The sequence below is a fragment of the Vulpes vulpes genome, chromosome 6, assembly GCF_048418805.1.
Source record: "Vulpes vulpes isolate BD-2025 chromosome 6, VulVul3, whole genome shotgun sequence".
Lineage (NCBI taxonomy): Eukaryota > Metazoa > Chordata > Mammalia > Carnivora > Canidae > Vulpes > Vulpes vulpes.
This window is the reverse complement of record NC_132785.1, coordinates 75,046,826-75,069,348: the sequence shown is the minus strand read 5'-3', so window position 1 is coordinate 75,069,348 and position 22,523 is coordinate 75,046,826. Positions and strand designations below refer to the sequence as shown.

The 22,523-nt window shown below is 37.5% G+C and overlaps 1 protein-coding gene across 3 annotated transcripts in view; it reads right to left on the bottom strand.

Annotated features, from left to right (window-relative positions):
- Positions 1-22,523, bottom strand: part of PRORP (protein only RNase P catalytic subunit) — a 133,123-nt gene that overhangs the window by 109,595 nt on the left and 1,005 nt on the right. For all 3 annotated transcript variants that reach the window (XM_072761414.1, XM_072761415.1, XM_026018997.2), the window contains exons 2-4: positions 21,201-22,476; positions 19,421-19,468; positions 18,816-18,948 (exon numbers count right to left, since the gene is read on the bottom strand). In XM_072761414.1, coding sequence (XP_072617515.1) covers positions 18,816-18,948; positions 19,421-19,468; positions 21,201-22,183 — 1,164 coding nt within the window. In that variant the 5' untranslated portion in view covers positions 22,184-22,476. The remainder of the gene's footprint in view (positions 1-18,815; positions 18,949-19,420; positions 19,469-21,200; positions 22,477-22,523) is intronic.

The following is a 22,523-nucleotide window of genomic DNA, read 5'->3' as shown; positions in this document are numbered from 1 at the left end:
AAAAATAATAAACAGTAATTTCCTAATGTTTCCAACAACTGATGTTCAGAATTCTCTGATTGTTCAAATTGGTGTTCAGAATTCTCTGATCATTCAAATTAGGAATTAAAAGCCCATACCAGGGCAGCCCCGGTGGTGCAGCGGTTTAGCGCCGCCTGCAGCCTGGGGTGTGATCCTGGAGACTCAGGAATCGTGTCCCATGTCAGGCTCCCTGCATGGAGCCTGCTTCTCCCTCTGCCTCTCTCTCTCTCTCTCTCTCTCTCTCTCTCTCTGTCGCTCATGAATAAATAAATAAAATCTTTTTAAAAATATGGAAATAAATAAAAGCCCATTACTAGTCATTAGAAACAATGAATACCCACCATTTGCTTCAACGTGGATAGAACTGGAGAGTATAATGCTGAGTGAAGTAAGTCAATTGGAGGACAAACATATGGTTTCATTCATTCGGGGAATATAAAAAATAGTGAAAGGGATTAAAGGGGAAAGGAGAGAAAATGAGTGGGAAATATCAGTGAGGGTGACAGAAGATGAAAGACTCCTAACTCTGGGAAACGAACAAGGGGTAGTGGAAAGGGAGGTGGGCAGGGGGTTGGGGTGACTGGGTGACGGGCACTGAGTGGGGCACTTGACGGGATGAGGACTGGGTGTTATGCTATATGTTGGCAAATTGAACTCCAATAAAAAAAATATACCAAAAATAAATAAATAAAAGCCCAGTACGGTCCATACCCTACAAATGATTGATATAATACAAATTGTTCTCTGTCTCCTTGCAATTGACTTATTGGAAGATACTGGGTTGTCTCAGTTTCCCATGGACTAGATTTGTACTGTAGCCTTCAGGTGTAACATATTCCCTATATTTCCTGTAAATCAGTAGTTGGCTCTAGATGTTTCATCAGATTCAAGTTTGATACTTTTACATCCCACATTCTTAAACTCTTCTCTCTTACTTCTTGAAAGCTAGTGGGAGAACCATTGGCCAAGTTTCAACATATAGCTACAAAGTAGTACTGAATAATAAGCAGTGCTCTGCTCAAGACTTAACTTTGAATTTCTGCCTTTGAAAGGCAAAGAGGTAAAGAGCCTTACCCCCCTAAATGATTTGATGCTCGCTTTCTTCCTTCCCAGACTGACACTGTGCTAGATACAGATTCTGCATTTTTATACATCTAAATCACAACTTTCTCTTCTACTCTGTACCGTTTTCAGGGCACCACCCTCATCTCTGCTCCCACTAGAAAAGTTGACCTTACCTTACTTAACACATAGGTTGCCTGGCAACAATTAGAAAGTCTCAACATTTCAGAGCTGGAAGGGGCCTTGGAGATTATGCAGTTCAATCTGCTCTGTTTAAAGATGATGAAACGGAGAACAAGAAAACAGTAGTTCCCCCTTATCCACAGAGGATTTATTCCAACCCCCCCAGTGAACACTTGAAGCCATCAGTAGCATTGAACTCAAATAAACTGGCTTTTTTCTATACATACATACATATATCTATGATAAAATTTAATATGCAAATTAGGCATAGTAAGAAATTAATGACAATAGTAACAAAATAGAACAATTATAATAACATACTATATAAAAGTTATGTGAATGTGGTCTCTCTCTCTCAAAATGTCTTTATTAGATTGTACTCATCCTTCTTATAATGATGTGAGGTGATAAGATGCCTATGTGATGAGATGAAGTGAGGTAAATGACAGGCATTATGATGCAGTGTTAGGCTACTACTGATCTTCTGACATTATATCAGGAGGATCATCTACTCCCAGACCATGACCGACTACAGGAAACTGCAAGAGGTGAAACTGCGGATAAGCAAACACTACTGCAATGAAGTAACTTTCTAATGGTTATTATAAAGATGATGTTAGGGGCGCCTGGGTGGTGCAGTCGCTTAAGCAGCTGACTTGGTTTCAGCTCAGTACATGATCTCAGGGTCGTGAGATCAAGCCCCAAGTCAGGCTCTATGCTCAGCCAGGAGTCTATTTGGAATTCTCTCTCCCTCTGCCCCTCCTGCTTGCGCTCTATCTAAAACAAAATAAATAATTCTGGAAAAAACAAAACAAACAAACAGATGTTAAATGAGTTAATAGTTGTAAAGTATTCACAATAGTGACTAGCATATAAGCCTTACATAAATGTATGCTTTATTTTTTAAAAGCATAGTTAAAACTAAAGAGAATATTGTAAAAGATCTCTTGAATTTCTTCAAGAATACAAATACTCCCTTCTATTTTGTATTTTGAGGGAATATAAGTGTTCCAGATAACTAAGGCATGCTCCTTTAAATACCCAACTTTATTCCATTTTAATCTTTTAAAGTCAAAATAACTCAAGATAGAAAGTGTTGTTAGAAATATGTTGCTTACTTTCATCAAATGAAAAACACCAAACAATATTACTAAATTTCTTAGTGGCCCAGTATTTCATTATAAATATAGGTAAGGTTAATGAATAGAACTCAGATTTTAGTGACTTGGGTTCTAACCCTAGCTCTACTACTAAACTAACAAATTTGGCTTGGCAAAGTCACTTAACCTCTCTGATGCCTAGCAAATAAGAGATGTTGCCTTCTTTAGAGGATTATCAAAAGGATTAGGGAAAACAAAGATCTAGCACAGTGCCTGATACACAGGAAGCATTTAGTAAATGGTAACTATTATTTATTAATTCAACAAATTGAGCATCTTTATGCCAAGCATTGTTCTAAGTTATGGGGATACCACCACAGAGTTCAAACACACAGAAATTCCTATTTTATGGAGCTTCTAACCTAATATGAAAAAAAAGATAATAAAAACTAACAAAACAGGGATCCCTGGGTGGCGCAGCAGTTTGGCGCCTGCCTTTGGCCCAGGGCGTGATCCTGGAGACCCGGGATCGAATCCCAGGTCAGGCTCCGGGTGCATGGAGCCTGCTTCTCCCTCTGCCTATGTCTCTGCCTCTCTCTCTCTCTCTCTCTGTATGACTATCATAAATAAATTAAAAAAAAAAAACTAACAAAACATATAGTACGTAGATGGTAATAAGTGCTATGGAGAAAAATAAAGCAGGGACAGAATACTTGGGTGAGGTGTGGGGGTTACATATGCAAAAAGAGCTAAAAGAAGTAGATGAATAATCATGAAGATATTTGGAGGAAGAGGAAATAGCAAGTGCAAAGGTCCTGAGGTAAGAGCATATCTACTAGGATCAAGAAATATGAAGGAAAAATAAAGAAAAAGAAAAGAAAGAAACACAAAGGAATCCAATACAGCTGAAATGTAGTAAAGTCTGAGAGGCTAAGGGGGAGCAAGATTGCAAAGGGCCTTGCAGGTCACTGTAAAGACTGAGTTTCAGCCTGAGTGACATGGAAAGCTCTTGGAGAGTTTTGAGCAGAGAAGTGACATTATCCAACATGGATTCAAAAGGATTACTGACAAAACAAACTTGGGCATTGGGAAACAGGGAAATCAGTTAGGAGGCCATTGCAATTGCTTGGTCTAGAGATGACAGTAGCTTGGATCAAAAGCTTGGTAGTAGTGAAGGTGATGAAAAATTGTCAGAAATCCTTTGAAGGAAATCAACAGGACTTTCTGGTACCTGGCAGTAGGGTATGAAGGAAAGAAAGAGGGAAGTCCAGAATGAGTGACAATTTTGATATCTGAATATCCAGAAGGACAAAGTTCTATTTAACTGAGAGAAGAAAGGGGGCTAGAGGGACATCTTCACAAAGATCAGGAGTTAGGAGTTTGGAGCCACATGGAGAATGAAGGAGACTTTTGCCCTTATTCTCAACATTTCTGCTGCCGCCATTTCACACTGAGAGTTTTCTCTTCCCTCAGAAGTAAACAGTCTTCGTACCAGTTTGTTATTGTTTCTAATCTATCTTAGTCCCCATTCTATTCTCCAGGGAGACCAAGTGTAAAGGCAATAACAACTGACACATTTATTCAACAGTGAAAGAAAACTGAATCAGAAACCTGAGGCATCTATTTCCTAAGGAAAAGAAAACTTAAAAAGTGTGCTTACTCTGGGTAGTGCCTCACTTCCAATACATTATTTCTAAACTTCACTTATAAATTGGTTATTTAGAACTCACAATATTTTTCCCATAAGTCCATATTTATCAGAAATGACCTGGTTTCCATGCCAAACTACATAATGGGGCTACATTTTAATAGCAGTACCCCCCTGAACCTAAGGGAGAAAAGATCATAGGATGTAAGAGAGACCAGACTTTCTTGTCTTTGGCCTGAGAAAAAAATAATTCAAGTTTTTCATCTGTACACTCCCACCTTGTTCAAATCTCCACCCTAAAAGCACCTTTATCCTTGTCTCTGGCACTGTAATCTTCATGAAACCTCCCATTCTAGCATCACTCTGCAAATCTATCAGGAAAACTGTTCTCCATGTCTAAAAATTGCCCACCCAGCTCTAAAACAGAGGCAACAAAAAACCACACAAAATTCCCATTCCCTTGTAAAACAAAATTCAGCAAGGATCAGAAGGAAATACACTGCTTAAAGCCAATTCTAATGAAAATGACTTGATCCCAGTTGGAAGAATTTCAGCAAGTACTATATAGGAGAAAATGAAGAAGAATACAGATATAAGGGAAATATTTGACATTGACAAGGCCACTGCAAAGAATCTATCTGCTTCTCTTTTTATGTTTTCACCCTTCCTGTACTTCAAAACTCATTGATTTTTCACCACCCTGAATGATCTACAGATGACATGCCTATTTTCCAGTTTTCAATTGTAAGGCTAAGGAAGAAAGAATGGGGAATAACACTAATGACTAATTAAGTATGCACTGGGTAAAATGTTCCTAAGTTAAGGACTATATTCATTAATGGACTTTTATAGGGACTTCAAAATACATAGACTTATAACTATACTTAGCATATAATTGCATTTTTTTCTCAGGTTTTTTTCTTAAAGTAGCAAACTCCACAAGTTTGTCATTTGCCATTCAACATTTTTTTAAAACTGGGGGGAAACCTCATAGTTCATCTTAGAGATAACTTGAGCTTCAAACCCAGAAAAGAGAGTGCTAAGTTCTGAAGACTGTAACAAAGGGCTTAGTTAATTCACATCTTTCAAGTTTGCCACTGCTGTTCAAACTAAAAACAATAATAATAACAACAACAAACACCTACATTAGATTGGTTCTTATACTGACATTCATTCAGGTGACATGTGCTGTCTTAAGTCTGTAGTTTGAGAAACACCAGAAGGTCTCCCTTCTGTCAATTAACTCAAGAGATATCAAGCAGAACAAATGGTGTGATTTAAACTTAACCCTCAAAATTCAATTAAATGTACTACAGGTAATTTGCTTTTTTCCAATTTCTTTTTCAGAAAACAGAATCCCAAGTCATTAAAGTTTTATTTAAGAAGTTTTAAATCAGAGGCTTATGGGGGACTGCTATTGTGATTAAAGTTTAAGAGTTTCATTAAAAGCTCAAAATGAGAGGACCATTGTAGGCTATTATTTCCCTTTAAAAAAAAAAAAGATTTTATTTATTTATTCATGATAGACGGGGGGGGGGGACAGGCTCCATGAGACACAGGCAGAGGGAGAAGCAGGCTCTATGCTGGGAGCCCGACGTGGGGCTCGATCCCGGGACTCCATGATCATGCCTTGGGCCAAAGGCTCTCTCTGCAGGGAGCCCAGAATCAAGCCCCAAGTTGAAGGCAGACCCTCAACCACTGAGCCACCCAGGGATCCCCATATTATTTCCCTCTTTAGACCTATCTATGTTGACTGAAATTTTTTTATAATTAATAAATATTAATTTTATTTAAAAAATTTTTGTGATTAGAACAAAAACATTTCCTTTTTTTTTTTTTTTTTAAAGATTTTTTATTCAGGAGAGACACACAGAGAGAGAGAGGGAGAGAGAGAGAGAGAGAGGCAGAGACACAGGCAGAGAGAGAAGCAGGCCCCATGCAGGGAGCCCAATGTGGGACTCAATCCCTGGGACTCGATCCCAGGACTCCAGAATCACACCCTGGGCGGAAGGCAAGTGCCAAACTGCTGAGCCACCCAGGGATCCCCTTGAACAAAAACACTTCCATTTTGAAGTGACAGATGGTGATGAAATACGTTTCAGTAAGAACTAAAATAGGGGCACCTGGGTGGCTCAGTGGTTGAGGGTCTGCCTTCAACTTGGGGCTTGATCCTGGGCTCCCTGCAGAGAGCCTGCCTCTCCCTCTGCCTGTGTCTCTGCCTCTCTCATGAATAAATAAAATATTAAAAAAAAAAAGGGAAAAAGAGGTGGCTGGGTAGCACAGTGGATTAAGTGTCCGATGCTCAATTTCAGCTCAAGTCATGATGATTTCATGGTCCTGGGATTGAGCCCTGGCTGGGGGGGGTGTCCCTGCTCAGCAGGGATTCTGACTTAAGACTCCCTCTCCCTCTGCCCCTCCCACTAGAGTGCTCTCCTCTCTCTCTAAAATAAAGAAATAAATCTTTAAAAAAAAGAACTAAAAGAGAATAGAAGACATTAAATAGAAAATATGCTGAAAAAATGCTGAGTATTGAGATTGTCTTTTTTTAACATTTTTTGTTAATGTTTGTATAATTGAGAGAGATAAATTTTACTGAAACTTTTCAAAGAGAGAAAAAGGAAACTATATCTATTGTTAGATAGAGTATTTAGAGTATTTAGAGTATTTCTAAAGCAGTGTGGTTCTCACTGTGGTTCAGGAAATCTGTCAGTTAAAAACTATTTTTATAATAATATTAACATATTATCTGCCCTTTTCACATTTGCTCACAAGTGTGCAGTGGAGTTTTGATATAATATCAAAGAATAAACATAATTATCTGAAAATGTGAATAAAATAATCTTACCTTTTCTAACTATGTTTACTTCTAATGAGCCTCCATTTTTTTCATATGCTTCAGCCAAAATCACAGCAGAGTACAGAAGCAGATACAAAAATTCAGCTATCTTCTATTATGGCAAGTAAATAAAGACATTTACAAATATATGACAATGCCTCCTGTTTCACAAATTGTTTTTGTTTCAGATGACAGTTATTACTGAGAAAATGTTAGTCATATTAACATGTAATAGTTTTTATATTGTTATTTCAAATAAATTAATACATATTTTTTAAAGGTTCTTCGTTTTCTTCTTTTAAGATTTATTTATTTATTCATGAGAGACACAGAGAGAGAGAGAGAGAGAGGGGCAGAGACATAGGCAGAGAAAGAAGCAGGCTCTTCGCAGGAGTCCGCTGCAGGACTCGATCCTGGATCCCGGGATCACAATTTGAGCCAAAGGCAGATGCCCAATCGCTGAGCCACCCAGGTATCCCAAGGTTCTTGGTTTTCATTTCTAATCCAGTAATTATCAATAGATATAATCCTACATAAACAAAAGTTCTCAGGAAGTCCTTAATTTTTAAGAATTTAAGGGGGTCTTAAGACACCTGGCTGGATCAGTCAGTGGAGTGTGCGACTCTTGGTCTCAGGGTTGTAAGTTCAAGCCCTACATTGAGTGTAGAGAGTTTTGCTGTTCTAAAGTATTTCTTTAAGAAAAATCACTCTACAAAGAAGTATCTTTTTTATGGTAAAAGAAACAAGTGAAGTGAATTTATAATTTATAGGACAAATGATTAAGATTAGATTTGCTTCACAATAATCTGAGAGATAAGGGAACAACAGGTGGAAGTATAAATAAAATAAGAGTGGCCATGAGTTAATAATCATTGAGCTAGGGGGTCGATATACTAGTCCCTCTCCTTTTACATATGTTTGAAATTTTCCCTAATAAAAAGATTCAAGGAAGAATTGAATTCATACCTTAACAGTTGAATTTTTAAAAAAATCTGTACCATAATGTTACTGCTAAGAATGAAGGGAAATAAGGGGAAAATATCTTATTAATATTAAACTAACAGTATTCCTATAGCTCTGAATGCACTTTCTGATCTTCACTATTGTTCTCTCAATTAGTTTCACAGGACATACATACTATTTGGATTTCTGCTTTGTTCACTTAAAATTCACATCCTGTCTTACCTACTATCACTAACCAGACTTAAAAATGACATAGATAATCTTTCAAATCCTTTAACCTGATTGATTGGGCTATAAAACCTAGAATAATTTTTACATGTTATACTATTGCCATCTGCTGGCTGTGATGTCTAAGTACAATAAACACAGGTTTAAAACAGAAAAGCTAAAAATTTACCTCTGAGGTTTTCTCCCAAAATTATCCTGTAGAAAAAAAACTGCCATACATCATTAGGGCTCTTCAAAACTTCACATTAGACAAGATGGCGTGTGTTCAGGGTGGTATGGTTGTAGACCAAAACCTCACATTAGAAGCAGTGGTTCTCAAACCTGGGCTGCATTTAAAATCACCTGGGAACTTTTGAAAATCCTGATGTCTAAGCCCCAAAACCTGAACAACTCAATCAGAACCTCTATTTTATAAAAATGAAAGGCAAGCCACAGAGAAGATATTTGCAGAAGATATATCTGACATAGGAATTGTATCTAGAGGAATGCCTGGGTAGCTGAGCAGTTGAGCTTCTCCTTTGTCAAGTCGCACATAGGGCTCCCTGCGTGAAGCCTGCTTCTCCCTCTGCCTATGTGTCTGCCTCTCTCTCTCTCTCTCTCTCTCATGAATAAATAAATAAATAAAATATTTAAAAAAAAATAAGCAACCCAATTTTTTAAAATATTTTTTTAAAGATTTTATTTATTTGAGAGAGAGAAAAAAAACTAACGGTGAGGAGGAGCAGAAGGGGGGAGGGGAGAGAGAGATAGACAGAGAGAAGCAGACTCCCTGCTGAGTAGAAAGCCTGACTCGGGGCTTTATCCCAGGACCCAAAGATCATGACCTGATCTGAAGGCAGACGCTTAACTGACTGAGCAACCCAGGTGCCCCTAAAGATTTTATCTTTTAAGTAATTTCTACACCCAACATGGGGCTCAAACTGGAAATAACCCAAATGTCAATCAATAGGTGAATGAATTTCCAAGTTGTGGCATATCCCAGTGGAATTTTATTCCCAGTGGAATAATATTCAGGAATAAAAATGAGACACAAGACACGAATGAAATCTCAAAACTATTATGCTGAATATATATTTTTAAAAAACAGACAAAAACCATTACTATATAGTATGATTCCACCACGTTTACCTGGGGTGGGGAGGCAAGATGAGGTACAGGAGCCATTACAAAGTGGCAAGATGAAACTTTTGGTGGTAATAAATATATTATTATATTGACTGTGGTGACAGCTCCACAGGAGTATATATGTGTCAAAACTCATCAAGCCAAAGGGAAGATGGTGGAGATGGAAGTGCCAGGAATCTGTCTCTCCCACCTAGACAACAATTACACTGACAGAAACTGTCTGATGTAACTATTTTGGAACTCTGGAGTCTGTGGAAGGCTTGCAAATTGCAGAGGAAGACTTGGATGCAAAACTATCCTTAATTTTGTCCAGTTTTAGCTCTTAGTGCAGCAGCAGCTACTCATCTCTCATCCCAAGCCAAATGGCAGGCAGCTACCATGTTCCTAAAGCAGCTTGCATATGCATTATGGGAACCAGGATGGACAAAAAAGATCCTGTTCTCCAAATATTGGGGATCTATGCTCTGCCGATTGCTGCTTTTGATCAGAGGTTCAAGCAACAAAGCATAATCACAAATAAAAAGAAATATGAATATACCTGTATATATAAGGAAACAGAATCAGTAAAAAAATCTCCCAACAACAAGAAAAAGCCTTGGGTCTGATGGCTCACTGGTGAATTCTACTGAACATTTAAAGAATTAATATCAATCCTTCTCAAACTTTTTCCAAAAAAACTGAAAGAGAGAGACACTACTTCCCAACTCATTGAGGCTGGTGTTACACTGAAACTGAAGCCGGAGAAAGACAATACAACTATAGACCAAGATCCTCCATGAACACTGATGCAAAAATACTCAACAAAATACTAGCAAGCAAAATTCAGCAGTATAATAAAAGGATTACACACTATATAAGTGGGATCTAATTCTGGAATAGAAGGATGATTCAACATACGAAATCAATCAGTGTAAGAGGCCACATCAACAGAATGAAGGGAAAAAAAGACACAAGATCATCTCAATTGATGCAGAAAAGGCATTTGACAAAAGCCCCTTTTCATGATTAAAAAAATCAAAAACTAGAAATAGAGGGAAACTATCTCAATGTAAAAGTCATATATGAGAAACCCACAGCAAACATCATACTCAATGGCAAAAGACTGAAAACTTTTCCTGTAAGATCAGGAACAAGTCAAGGATGCCTGCTTTCACCCCTTCTATTTAAATATATACTGGAAGTTCTATCCAAAGCAATTTAAGCAAGTAAAAGAAATAAAAGGCATCCAAACTAGAAAGGAAGATGTAAAATTATCTTTGTCTGCAGATGATTTGATCTTTTATCCAGAAAATCCTAGATTCCACACCAAAAAAAGTTGCTAGAATAAATCAATTCAGCAAAGTAGCAGATTACAAAGTCAACATACAAAAATTGGGTTGCATTTCTATTAACAATGAACAATCTAAAAAATAAATAAATGACAAAAACAATTCTATTTACAATAGTATCAAAAAGAATTAAATAATTAGGATGTAACTTAACCAAGAAGCTAAAAAACATTACAGTGAAGACTACTAGACATTGCTAAAAGAAATTAAAGACATAAATAAATGGAAATACAACCCATGTTCGTGGACTGGAAGACTTACTATTGTTAAAACATCTACACTACCCAAAGCAATCGACAAATTCAATACAATCCCTATCAAAATCCAAGGAATATTTTTTTGCAGAAATAGGAACACTCATCCTGAAATTGATATGGAATTTCAAGGGACCCTGAATAACCAAAACAATCTTAAAAAAGAACAAAACTCACACTTCCTGAATTTAAAACTTGCTACAAAGCTATAGTAATCAAAGCAATATAGTTCTGGAAGTGCCTGAGTGTCTCAGTTGGTTAAGCATCCAATTCTTGATTCCTACTCAGGTTATGATCTTGGGGTCCTGAGATCCAGCCCTGTAGCAGGCTCCAAGCTCAGCACGGCATCTGCTTGTCTTTTTTCCCCTGCTCTTCCATCTGCTCATGGTCTTCCCCAACCCCGTCTCAAATAAATAAATAAATAAATGAATGAATAAATAAATAAATAAATAATATCTTTGAAAAAAAACATATAAAACAACCGTGTAGTACTGGCATAAAAACAGACATATAGACCAAGAGAACAGACATAAACCCAGACCCTCTCATGTATGGTCAAATGATTTCTAACAAGGGTGCCAAGACTATTCAACGGGCAAAGGACAGTCTTTTCAACAAATGGTGCTGGGAAAACTGGATATTGACATACAAAAAGAATGAAGCTGGACCCTTACCTAACACCCTATACAAACATGAAACTTAAAATGAATCAAAGACCTAAACATAAAATCTAAAAGAGCAAAACTCTTAGAAGAAAACATAGAACAAAAGCAGCATGACACTGAATTTGACAATGATTTTCTTGGCTATGACACCAAAGACATGTAGTAACAAAAATAAACGAACTGGACTTCACAATATTTAAAAAATTTTGTATATCAAAAGACCCTATCACAACAGAGTAAAGAGACAACCCATAGAATGGGGAAAAATATGTGTAAATCATATTATCTGATAAGAAACTAATATTCAGAATATATAGAGACTACCTAAAATTCAACAACAAAAAACAAAAACTCAATTCAAAAATGGGCAAAGGAATTGAATAGACATTCCTCCAAAGATGTACAAATGGCCAATAAGCACATGAAATGATGCTTAACATCACTAACCATTACGGAAATACAAATCAAAACTATGAGATACCACCTCGTACCCATTAGACTAGATACTATAAAACAACCAAAGAAACCAGAAAACAGTAAGTGTTGACAAGGATGTGGATATTGGAACCCTTGTGAGCTGTTGGTATGAATGTAAAATGATGTGGCCACTGTAAACACAGTTCCTCAAAAAGTTGAAAATAGATTTAGCATATGATGCAGCAATCATATTTCTAGGTATATACCCAAAAGAACTGCAAACAGAGTCTCAAAGAAATATCTGTATACCCATGCTCATAAACATTATTCACAATAGCTAAACTGTATAATCAACTCAAGTGTTCATTGTCAGATGAATGGATTAAAAAAATACATACAATGGAATATTATTCAGCCTTAAAAAGGAAGGAAATTCTGCAATATGCTACAACACGGATAAACATTGAGGACTTTATGCTAAGTGAAATAACCCAGTCAAAAAGGCAAATGCTATATGATTCCATTTATATGAGCTACTTGCAGCAGCCAAAATCACAAAGACACGAAGTACTGTGGTGGTTGCCAGTGGCTGGGAGGAAGGAGAAAATGGAGAGTTATTGTTTAACAGGTACAGTTTCAGTTTTACAAGATGAAAAGAGTTATGGGGATGGATGGTGGTGATGGTTACACATTAATTTGAATTATTTAATATCACTGAACTGTACACTTAAAATCAAAATCTATAGGGGGTAGAGTCCAGGTATCACTAATTTTTTGGCATCTTCCAAACTATTCTAACTAGTAGCCAAGGTTGAAAACCACTTCATCAGAGGGTGCCATCTCATTTACTTTGTTTTGAACAAAAGAGTTCTATTTGATGAAAACATAAGTCTGAAATAATTTTTTCTAAGATTTTATTTATTTGAGAGAGATAAAGAGAGAACAGGATCAGAGGGAGGGGCAGAGGAAGAGGGAGAAGCAGACTCCCTGCTGAGTAGGGAGCTTGACGCAGGGCTCGATCCCAGGACCCTGAGATCATGACCTGAGCCGAAGGCATGTGTTTAACTGACTGAGCTACCCAGGCACCCCTAAGCCTGAAATAATTTTGATAATTCTCATTTTATGTGCTTATGGAGGTCAGCTAGCACCATACTTTGTTTTTAAGTAGACAAAGATGTGACTCCCATCTAGTGTTGACTAGACTTTCCACTTAATTCCAATCTCTTACCTAGTACCCATTTAACTCAGGTGTCATTTCCCTCAAACTTCTCTTCCTCTGCCCATATGTGTATATCAGCACTCATCTCCACTTTCTTTTCTGTAGTCTCAAATGAGGGCTCTCATTTCTAACTTCCCCATTTGTGCCCTTTTTGGCAGCCCCTCTTTCTATACCTTGCTCATTTGTAATCCGTTCTCTCTTACCTGTCCTGCTAATTTGACATTTTTATCTTTATTGACACCCTTTCTTCTCCTAAACTGCACAAGTCTCTCCCATGTCCCTATATCCTCCCTTGAACTCTACCATCGTCCAGCCACAACTATCCCATTTCTTGTTATTTTCATCTAAACCTCTCAAAAGTATAGTTTACACTCAGTGTGTGTTCACTGAGTTGCTCTAACTTAGTTGGCTCTGGACCCCAATGTACAACTGAAACTGCTCTTCCTGAGGTTATCAGTAACTTCTCAGCTACTTAGTTCTTATGTAACCCATTCTCTCAAAACATGCTATAGGACTGAAAAGAAAGAAGAGACCCTCTTCTAGTACCCATTACTCCTTCAAAGTCACTATATCTCCACTCCTTACCTCAACTGGAGTTTATATGATAGTCATCTATATCAGGGGCCAGCAAATTTTTCCATTAAGGGCCAGATGTCAGTTTAGGTTTTATGAGCCACATGATCTCTTTTATAGGTACCCAACAAAAGCAGCTACAGACAATATATAAATGAATCACTGTGGCTGTATTCTAATAAAACTTTATTTATAAAAACATGTGGTGAGCTGAGTTTGGTCTGCAGACCAGTTTGATGACTCCTCCTCTTTGTTAGCACCTTGTGTCATCTCAGGCACTTCTACATTTATAAAAAATTTGCTACCTGATTCAGTTCTTCATCACTAGCCTAGGGTAACAAAGCACATTACCTGGCATCTGATAAGCATTTTATAAATGTGGTTGTAATTATTATTTAAAAAAATTATCATGTAAACACTCAATAAATCTGTGGATGACCATCTAGCACTTTTGGCTCTAAGCTTCTTCAGCTGTTTAACTCTCACACTCTTACATTGCAGAGCATTCTACCTCTGAAATCAAAACTCTAATATACACTGATCAAAATCTCCTGCTTGTCACTCTCCTTTTATGCTTGCTCTTCAACCTCCATGAGCCTCCAATCCAATTTTATATCTATTGTTTCCTAATCCATGAGCTCCCACCCATCTTTACTTCCTATCAAGCTTGATACCATGGTCTTAATTGAGCCATCCTCTCATCTACACTCTCAACTCGTTTTCCAACTGTACCAGACCAGCAAATCCTGTATCATCCCATCTGTCTGCCTTCTCCATTCCTACATCTGGATGGCCCAGGACTGCTGAAAATGTCTCACAGATCAATGCCATTACAAACTTACGTTCTCCAGCCTCAACTGGGGCTTCAGCATCACCCAGCAATACCTTCCCCAATCCTCTCACAAATAATTCAAACTTCCAATGCTTAAAACTCTCCCCAAGGTCCCTTAGGCTTAGACTCTCACACTTTCTCTTAACTTCAAATGACCAATTTGCCTCAGACTCTTCAGAGAAATTAAGAGGTATGAATATATGTTCTCAATTTTTTGCTGTACCCAAACACTTAACTTATCTACTATCCTTAACTTCCTTCCCTCTAGTCCCAGAAAAAGAGTTGCTTCTACTCCAACCTACCAGCAGTGCTCTGGATCCATCCCTGTCCCTTCTACCTCACTAATACTACAAAAACCAAATCCTCAACAATCCAACTGTATCATATGTCTTTCTTCATTGCTCTTTAATCATGGATACATTGCTTGTTTTGAGCTTCCCCATATTCAAATATTGAAATCCTTTCAAGGCTGTTTTGAGTGTAACAGATCTAGAAGTGCCTGACATGTGGCAAATATTTCATAAATGGTAGCAATTATTATTATGTTAATAGCCTGAAGGTGAAAGGCAGTGACAAGAGATGGAATACAGGATTGGAGACCCTCAGGAGGGAAAAGGGAAGCATACCTAGAAAGAAAAAAAGAGGAAATCATTTCCCTTGACCAAAAATGTTCCAATCCTTCTGTGAATATATCCAGTTGCTTTGTGAGTTATAGTAATTAAATGTATGACTACTCTTTGTTATTCTCACCATAGTCTAGAGCCTGCAACTCCTCTTACAGTATAAGACTCTCCAAGAAGATTTGCTCTTGGTTCTAAGTCTTTGCCAACAGAGAAAACTAATAAAATCTTCTTTCTCTTAAGATAGAATCAAAGCAATATACATTAAAAAGGAATTATAGCAATGTTTAATCATTGACAAGTGTCAAACCAAAGTATTCAATTTGATTCCATAACTGAGGCAGAAGAACTTTAAGGTGAGAGCTTGGGACATCTTGTGCCAGAAATAAGAGAAGTGCAAAAACGGGGGGCAAAAACTGATAGTGGAGGAAATGTCAAAAAGACACAGGAACTAGCTTGAAGGGGCTCCCAAAGGACAAACCCGGGCAATTTGAGCATCAAAAAAGAATAATGATGGTGGTAATGGATCCTAACACAATTAATTAAGAAAAAAAAATAGTCCTTAGGTCTAGAACAGAAAAAAGGAGAAATCTTTTAGAGAATAACACCAGTTAAAAAATGTGGAAGGAATGAAATAACTAGAAAATCACTCTTCGCAATCTCCAAAAGTAGAAATCATCTCCATGATGTAAAAAACACTGGGTGAAGAGTTAACAGGACATCTGTATAGGCCTGAAGTACTACTTCACAGGTTACTTAAATTTTAATTACAAAAATTATGAAGGGAGGTACACCTGGGTGTTCAATCAGTTAAGCATCTGCCTTTGGATCGGGTCATAATCTCAGAGTCCTGAGATCGAGCCTTGCATTGGGCTCCTTGCTCAGTGGGGAGTCTGTTTCTCCCTCTCTCTTTGCCTCTACCCTCCACTTATGCATGTGCTCTTGCTCTCTCTCTCTCTCAAATAAATAAAAATCTTTAAAAAAAATTACAAAGGGAAAAATTTACTTTTACAATAGAGATACCTGGCAGTTGCCCTCCTAATCAAGTGATGGAACCTAGCATCAATAGTGAGAATAACCTGATACTATATGATTGCAGTGATGCAATGAGCATACATTACCTGTGCAATATACCCCAAAGCTTTTATGCTGAATTAATGGAGGAGAAAACAATCAGACAATTAGTCCACAGTCTTACTGCTCAAAATGTGGTCTAAAGACCAGAATCACTCATCCGGGAGCTTATTCAAAATATAGACTCTCAGGCCCCACTTCAGACATAATTTATATTTTAACCAGATCTTCAAGTGATTCATAGGTACAAAGTTTGAGAAGCCCTGCACAAGACAAAATATCTAAACTTTTCCAAAAAATCAATGTCATAAAAACTTAAAAAGGCAATGTGGGAGGCACTGTTCTCAATTTAGAGATACATAACCACCAAAAGCAATGAGTAAGTCTTAGCTGAATCCTGGATCAGAGTGGGAAAAGTTATATTTTATACAAAATATAAAATATTTTTATAATTCCTATATTTATAAAATATAACTTTTCAGGGGGACTACTGGGAAAATTTGAAAATGTACCTTTTATTAAATGACACTGAATTAATGCTAAGGTTCTGAAACCTGATAATAATATTTAATTACAGAATTTTCTTATTCTTAGAAGATACAGGTTGAGGGGCAGCCCTGGTGGCTCACAGGTTTAGCACCGCCTTCAGCCCAGGGCCTGATCCTGGAGACCCGGGATCGAGTCCCACATCGGGCTCCCTGCACGGAGCCTGCTTCTCTTTCTGCTTGTGTCTCTGCCTCTCTTTCTCTGTAAGTCTCTCATGAATAAAATAAATAAAATCTTAAAAAAAAAAAACAAAAGAAGATACAGGTTGAAACATTTAAGGTCGTGTGTCTACAACCTACTTTTAAATGGTTTATAAAAGCATATATGGAGATAAAGCATAAATGGCATAGTAATAACTGGTTACGTCAAAATGAAGAGTTTGTAGATGTCCATTGTCTATAGTCTTTCATCTTTTCTTTTTGTTAAGTAAAAAGTTGAAAGGTGGGAAGACTATTCAATTAGTCCACAATAGAAATGGTAAGTCTTTGGTAACAAACAGCATGATGTGCACACAACCTTGCGTCTTTTTTTTTTTTTAAAGATTTTGTTTATTTATTCATGAAAGAGGAAGAGGAAGAGACATAGCCAGAGGGAGAAGTAGGCTCCTCATAGGGAGCCCCACGTGGGACTCAATCCCAGGACCTGGATCATGCCCTGAGCTGAAGACAGATGCTCAACCGCTGAGCCAGACAGGCTTCGTCCCAACCTTGCAACTATCTTAACATCTACTTCAGAAAATACATGTAAGTGTTCAACAGATGTTTTATGAGAGAAAAGAAATTTATCTGTTCAAATCATATTTCAGCTAGTTGAAATTCCTAAAGCATTAAGAGCTGCTACAACCAGCTAGCTGTCAGGTATATAAGGAACTATGGATTGTCACTGTAACTTTTCATACAATGAGAAGCAATAGAGTATGACAGCAAAGGTTTTGGGGTCAGTCAGACCTAGATTTTATTAGTGAGGTGTTCTTGGGCAGACTTAACCTCCCAAGTCTCAATCACTCTATCTGTAAAAGAGAAATAAAATAGTACCTTACAGGACAGTTATAAGGATTAAATAAGATATAAGATAATGAATGTAAAAGTACTTAGTGTCACTTCATGCATCTTAACTCTAATTTCATCAATAAAATCAGCTAAAAGGTACTCCATAAATTGAAGCTAATGTTTTTATGGACCATATTTTCACTTTATTTTGAAGATTAAAGGTCTTCATATGATCTAGGGGCATTCTGTGACAATTTTAAGTCAAGATAAGAAGGAAGAACAATTTTCACTTCTTGTTTTTATTTGGTATCCTGAAGAAAAAGCTCTTACTAAGATGATAAGCAACCTTTCTCCAAGGTAAAAGCATTTTAGTTCTTCACTTAATCTTAGTAAACCAATATAAAGTACTGAAGATTAGCTAAAATGAAGCTACTAAAAATGACTTACAGAATCAAATTCAATATTAAGAAAATCTGGAAATAATTCTGTCAAGCTACCTTAAACTCTGGATTAGGAAAGTTATGAGAAACCATGTTTTCATGGGAGTTACTGAACAATTTTCTAAAATACTTAGAAAATGAACACCTATCTCTTTGACTTCAATGGATCTGTGCCTCGATAAAACAGGACTGACTCCATTAGATGGATGATAGTCTACCCTAATTATTCTATTAAATTCTAGGGCAGCCCTGGTGGTTCAGCGGTTTAGTGCCGCCTTCAGCCCAGGGCGTGATCCTGGAGACCCGGGATCGAATCCTATGTCAGGCTCCCTGCATGGAGCCTGCTTCTCCCTCTGCCTGTGTCTCTGCCTCTCTCTCTCTCTCTCTCTCTCTGTCTCTAATAAATAAATAGAATCTTAAAAAAATAAATAAATTCTAAAGCAGTCTCTCCTGAAGGTTGGCAATTATAGCCAGCAGGCCAAATCCAACCCACAGTTTATTTTCATAAATATAGCTTTAGTAGAACACAGCCATGCTCATTCACTTATGTAATGTATTTTGAGTCGAAAAGTTGCAAGAGACAATATGACCCATGAGGCCTCAAACATTTACTATTTGGTCTTTTACAGAAAAAAATTGCCAATCCTACTCTGGACAAGCAATCCAAAAAAGAAAACCTGTTCAGGACTCACCTGAGGTGTTGTCTTTTTGTATAGATCACCTCCATCTATCACATCCTTCATGATTTTTCCCTTGAGAGATTCATACTCTTCTGAACTCAGGTGAATAGATTCTATGGTTTTTCCACAGCCCAAACACTGACCACTGTAATTACAGTAATTTGGGTTAAATGGTATCCCGGAAAAGAACTTTTTCTAAAATGAATAATCCTTAAACAAGAGGAAATTGAAAAGTAATGAAAAAAGAACATTACAATCTTTGTGATCATCACATGCATCCAATTTCTTATAAACCTGATAACACACGTTAGGTGCGCCAGAAAACCCAAAAAAGTACACTGCTGGGCATCCAGATAGTTTTTAAAGTCATTCCCAAAACACAACGAGGTCCCAAATCTGTACAGGAAAAGATCTCTGAGGCTTCACACAAGGTTCCCACCACCTTATGAGAAAAACATTTTGAGCACTACAAGTTCTCTACATGCAAAACATGGCTTTTCTCTGGGGTACGCTCTTAATTATCCTATCTCTAATGTATTCTCAAAAATTTTTTGATCAGTAGCAACAAAACTTACTACCTGCATCAAGCAAGCTAAAAATTAAATATTGGGCTTTACCTTTTCTTGACTGTTGTGAACTGTCCTTTCCAATGTTCTCCAGGAACACTACAAAAAAAAGATTGCAAAACCAGATCATTTGAAGGTCAGATTCCTCCAGAACCAAAAGATAGGCATTTTATTTAGAAACCCAGTAGGCAAGAGCTCTGAAAAGTTTAGGATATTTCCCTAGAATGGTTTAATTAGAAGAGTGGGTGATACACTGTGACAGAGCTAAAGCGGTGACAGTACCCTACTCTGGACCCCATTCTTCCCTTCACTTTTCTGGTCATCCAACCCTCATCTTCAAGTCTAAATCTACCTTCAGGGGACTCGGAAGCTGACATTAATAGTGTAACCTCTAAATCAAACTCAGTTCTCACCTTCTCCATAAAGCTACTGGAGATTCTTCCTGCACAAAGTAACCTCTCCCCCTATACCATCTTCTTAGATACTACTATTAACTGTCAAGTACTATGTTCCCAATTAGGTTGTGAATTCCATCATAAGAGATTTTATATCACCAAACACCCACAGTGCCTTGAAGGAATTCAAAATTACTTGATTTATCAACTTATCCTTTCTTTCCTCTTATATACACTATCAGTTCCTATTGATTCCTATTGATTCGCTTGCCTTCTCTCCTTCCTTGGTTCTTAATTCAAGACCTTGTCATTTCTCATTCAAACCTACAATTGCCTCCAAATAGATCTCCCTATTTCCAATCTTAATCCCTCTCCAGGGATCCCTGGGTGGCGCAGCGGTTTGGCGCCTGCCTTTGGCCCAGGGCGCGATCCTGGAGACCCGGGATCGAATCCCACGTTGGGCTCCCGGTGCATGGAGCCTGCTCCTCCCTCTGCCTGTGTCTCTGCCTCTCTCTCTCTCTCTCTCTGTGACTATCATAAATAAATAAAAATTTAAAAAAAAAAAAATCCCTCTCCAACCCTTGGTTTTGTTTAGGCAGTTACTTTTCTAAAACTCTACTCCAAGGTAACAATAAAATCTAAAATCCTAGGCATTCAAAATTTTCACAATTTAGCTCCTTCAGTGATAGTCAATAACTTTGTTAAATAAATAATAAGTAGCATGGTTGCTACTTTAAAGATCTGTAAAGAAGATATGTAGTAGAAAAGAGAAAAACAGAAAAGGAATAAATTAGTAGTGAGGAAATAAGCAAATAAAGACTGAAGCAATAATTAGGCAGAGAGCCAGTAACATGAATAAAAGCAAAGGGAAAGCAGAGAGCCTTGGAGAGAGCAAATGGATGATGGAAGGGTCCACAATGAACTGGAACAATGAGACTTTCCATTTTTAACACTTGTATATCAATCATGTCTGATTAAGGTCCCCCTATCTGCTCTAACCATCCAAGTTAATGAAATGCATAGATTAAACAGATACCAGTCACTAGGTTTAGGAAAAACTTCTTAAATACTAATATGATCCCAAAACAGCTCCAGTTTTCTTGCTATGAACTCCAGTCACAAGTGCTATCTGTAATTACATCATACTGAACACCTCAGAAAAAAACTGATGATCCTTCTACAAAGGAAAAAGAAACCATGAAAACATACAAGTGGCCAACAATTTCTCTTTTACGTGATGGAGAAGAGAACTTGTTTCTGCCATCACTTTTTTTTTAAGAGTAAGAAAATTTTGTCTCTAAAGGGAAACAAATCTGAGAGAAGGAAAAGTATAATTTGAATAGCGTAATTTTCAGCAACAACAAAAAAAGGAGGTGGCTGCTTTTAGGTAGAGATACCAAAATGAAAACATACACATAAAGAAAGATCAAAATTACCTCTCAAACCATGTCTTTATACTGTGTGCAAATGACTCCTCAGGATATAGATGATTATTTCTTAGATACAAAAGAATGTCAAATAGCTTGTTTGAATACTGATCATCTTTTATGTTTTTTCCAAAATCAAAGAATGCTTTTAAAGTTTTCAACATAGGAATAAGATCATAACCTAACAATTCCTGGTACAAATTCCAAGCTAGGTTTACGTCTTGATGAAGGAGGGCTCCCTCAATACAATCATTGTAGTTCTTTTTTGAAGGGATCATGACTTTTTTGACATCTTCTAACAATAACAAGGCTTCTCTCCATCTGTCTGAGTGGATTAATCCCTGGATGAGAAGAGTATACCCTCCAGATTCTAATCTCTTGTATCTGGCTTTCATGATCTCATACACATCAATAATTTCCGATGTCTGCTTATGAAAGACACAGAGATACAAATACTTGACCAGCAAATCATAGCCTACAATACCATTGTTTTTTGCAGCTACCCAGGCTAACAGAGATTTGGCGACATCCACAGAGCTACAGGACTGAGCCATTTGAGAAATGATCCAACTTTCAAAATTAGCCCTTCCTTTGAAATCTTCCTTGAGTCTATCCCACTCTTCAGAATTCAAAGGTTTTGTTGGGAGTTGAATAGTATTCCTCACAGGTGGCAAGGCATCATCTTTCCTATGAGGATTCATCTGTGATCTCTTCTTAGCCGCTCCAGCTGCAAAAAGATGGGTATCAGAAGAAACTTGCTTACTACTGCCTTCATTTCTAAGATATCTGGCCTTGGCGATCAGCAGATTCACTGCTTTAGTATTCTGTGCAGACACTGTTTTAAGAGAAAACCACTTCTGTTGGTTCCGGATGCCATAACAGTCTTCGAGAAAGAGAGAGAGAAAAGAGCGTCCTGGGCCTAGGCCAAGGTATGGGTTGCTCTTCCAAAGCTTAGGAAAGCTTCGAATACCAGTGAAACAGAAAGTCATCATGCAGTGAGACCAGCACCAGATAGATGTCAAAAAACCCCTACTTCTATAGAATAATTAAGGAATTGGGAGTGAAGGTGTGGAGAATCGAAGCACAACAACTTCTTAAAAGATGATCTTCAGTTTCTCAGACACAGATCAAGGATCTGCTTTGGGGGCTACTTAATACAACGGAGTCTGGTGAGTTCTCCATTAAATAACCAGCCGGGGAAATAAATCCGACCTCGGTCGCAAGTCCCAGAACCAGGAGACAGGGCAGGAATCCTTCGGTGCCTGATATATCCGAATCTGTGAACCTGAGGAAAAAGCACAAGGAGGTCTGTCCAGTTTGATTCTCATGGAT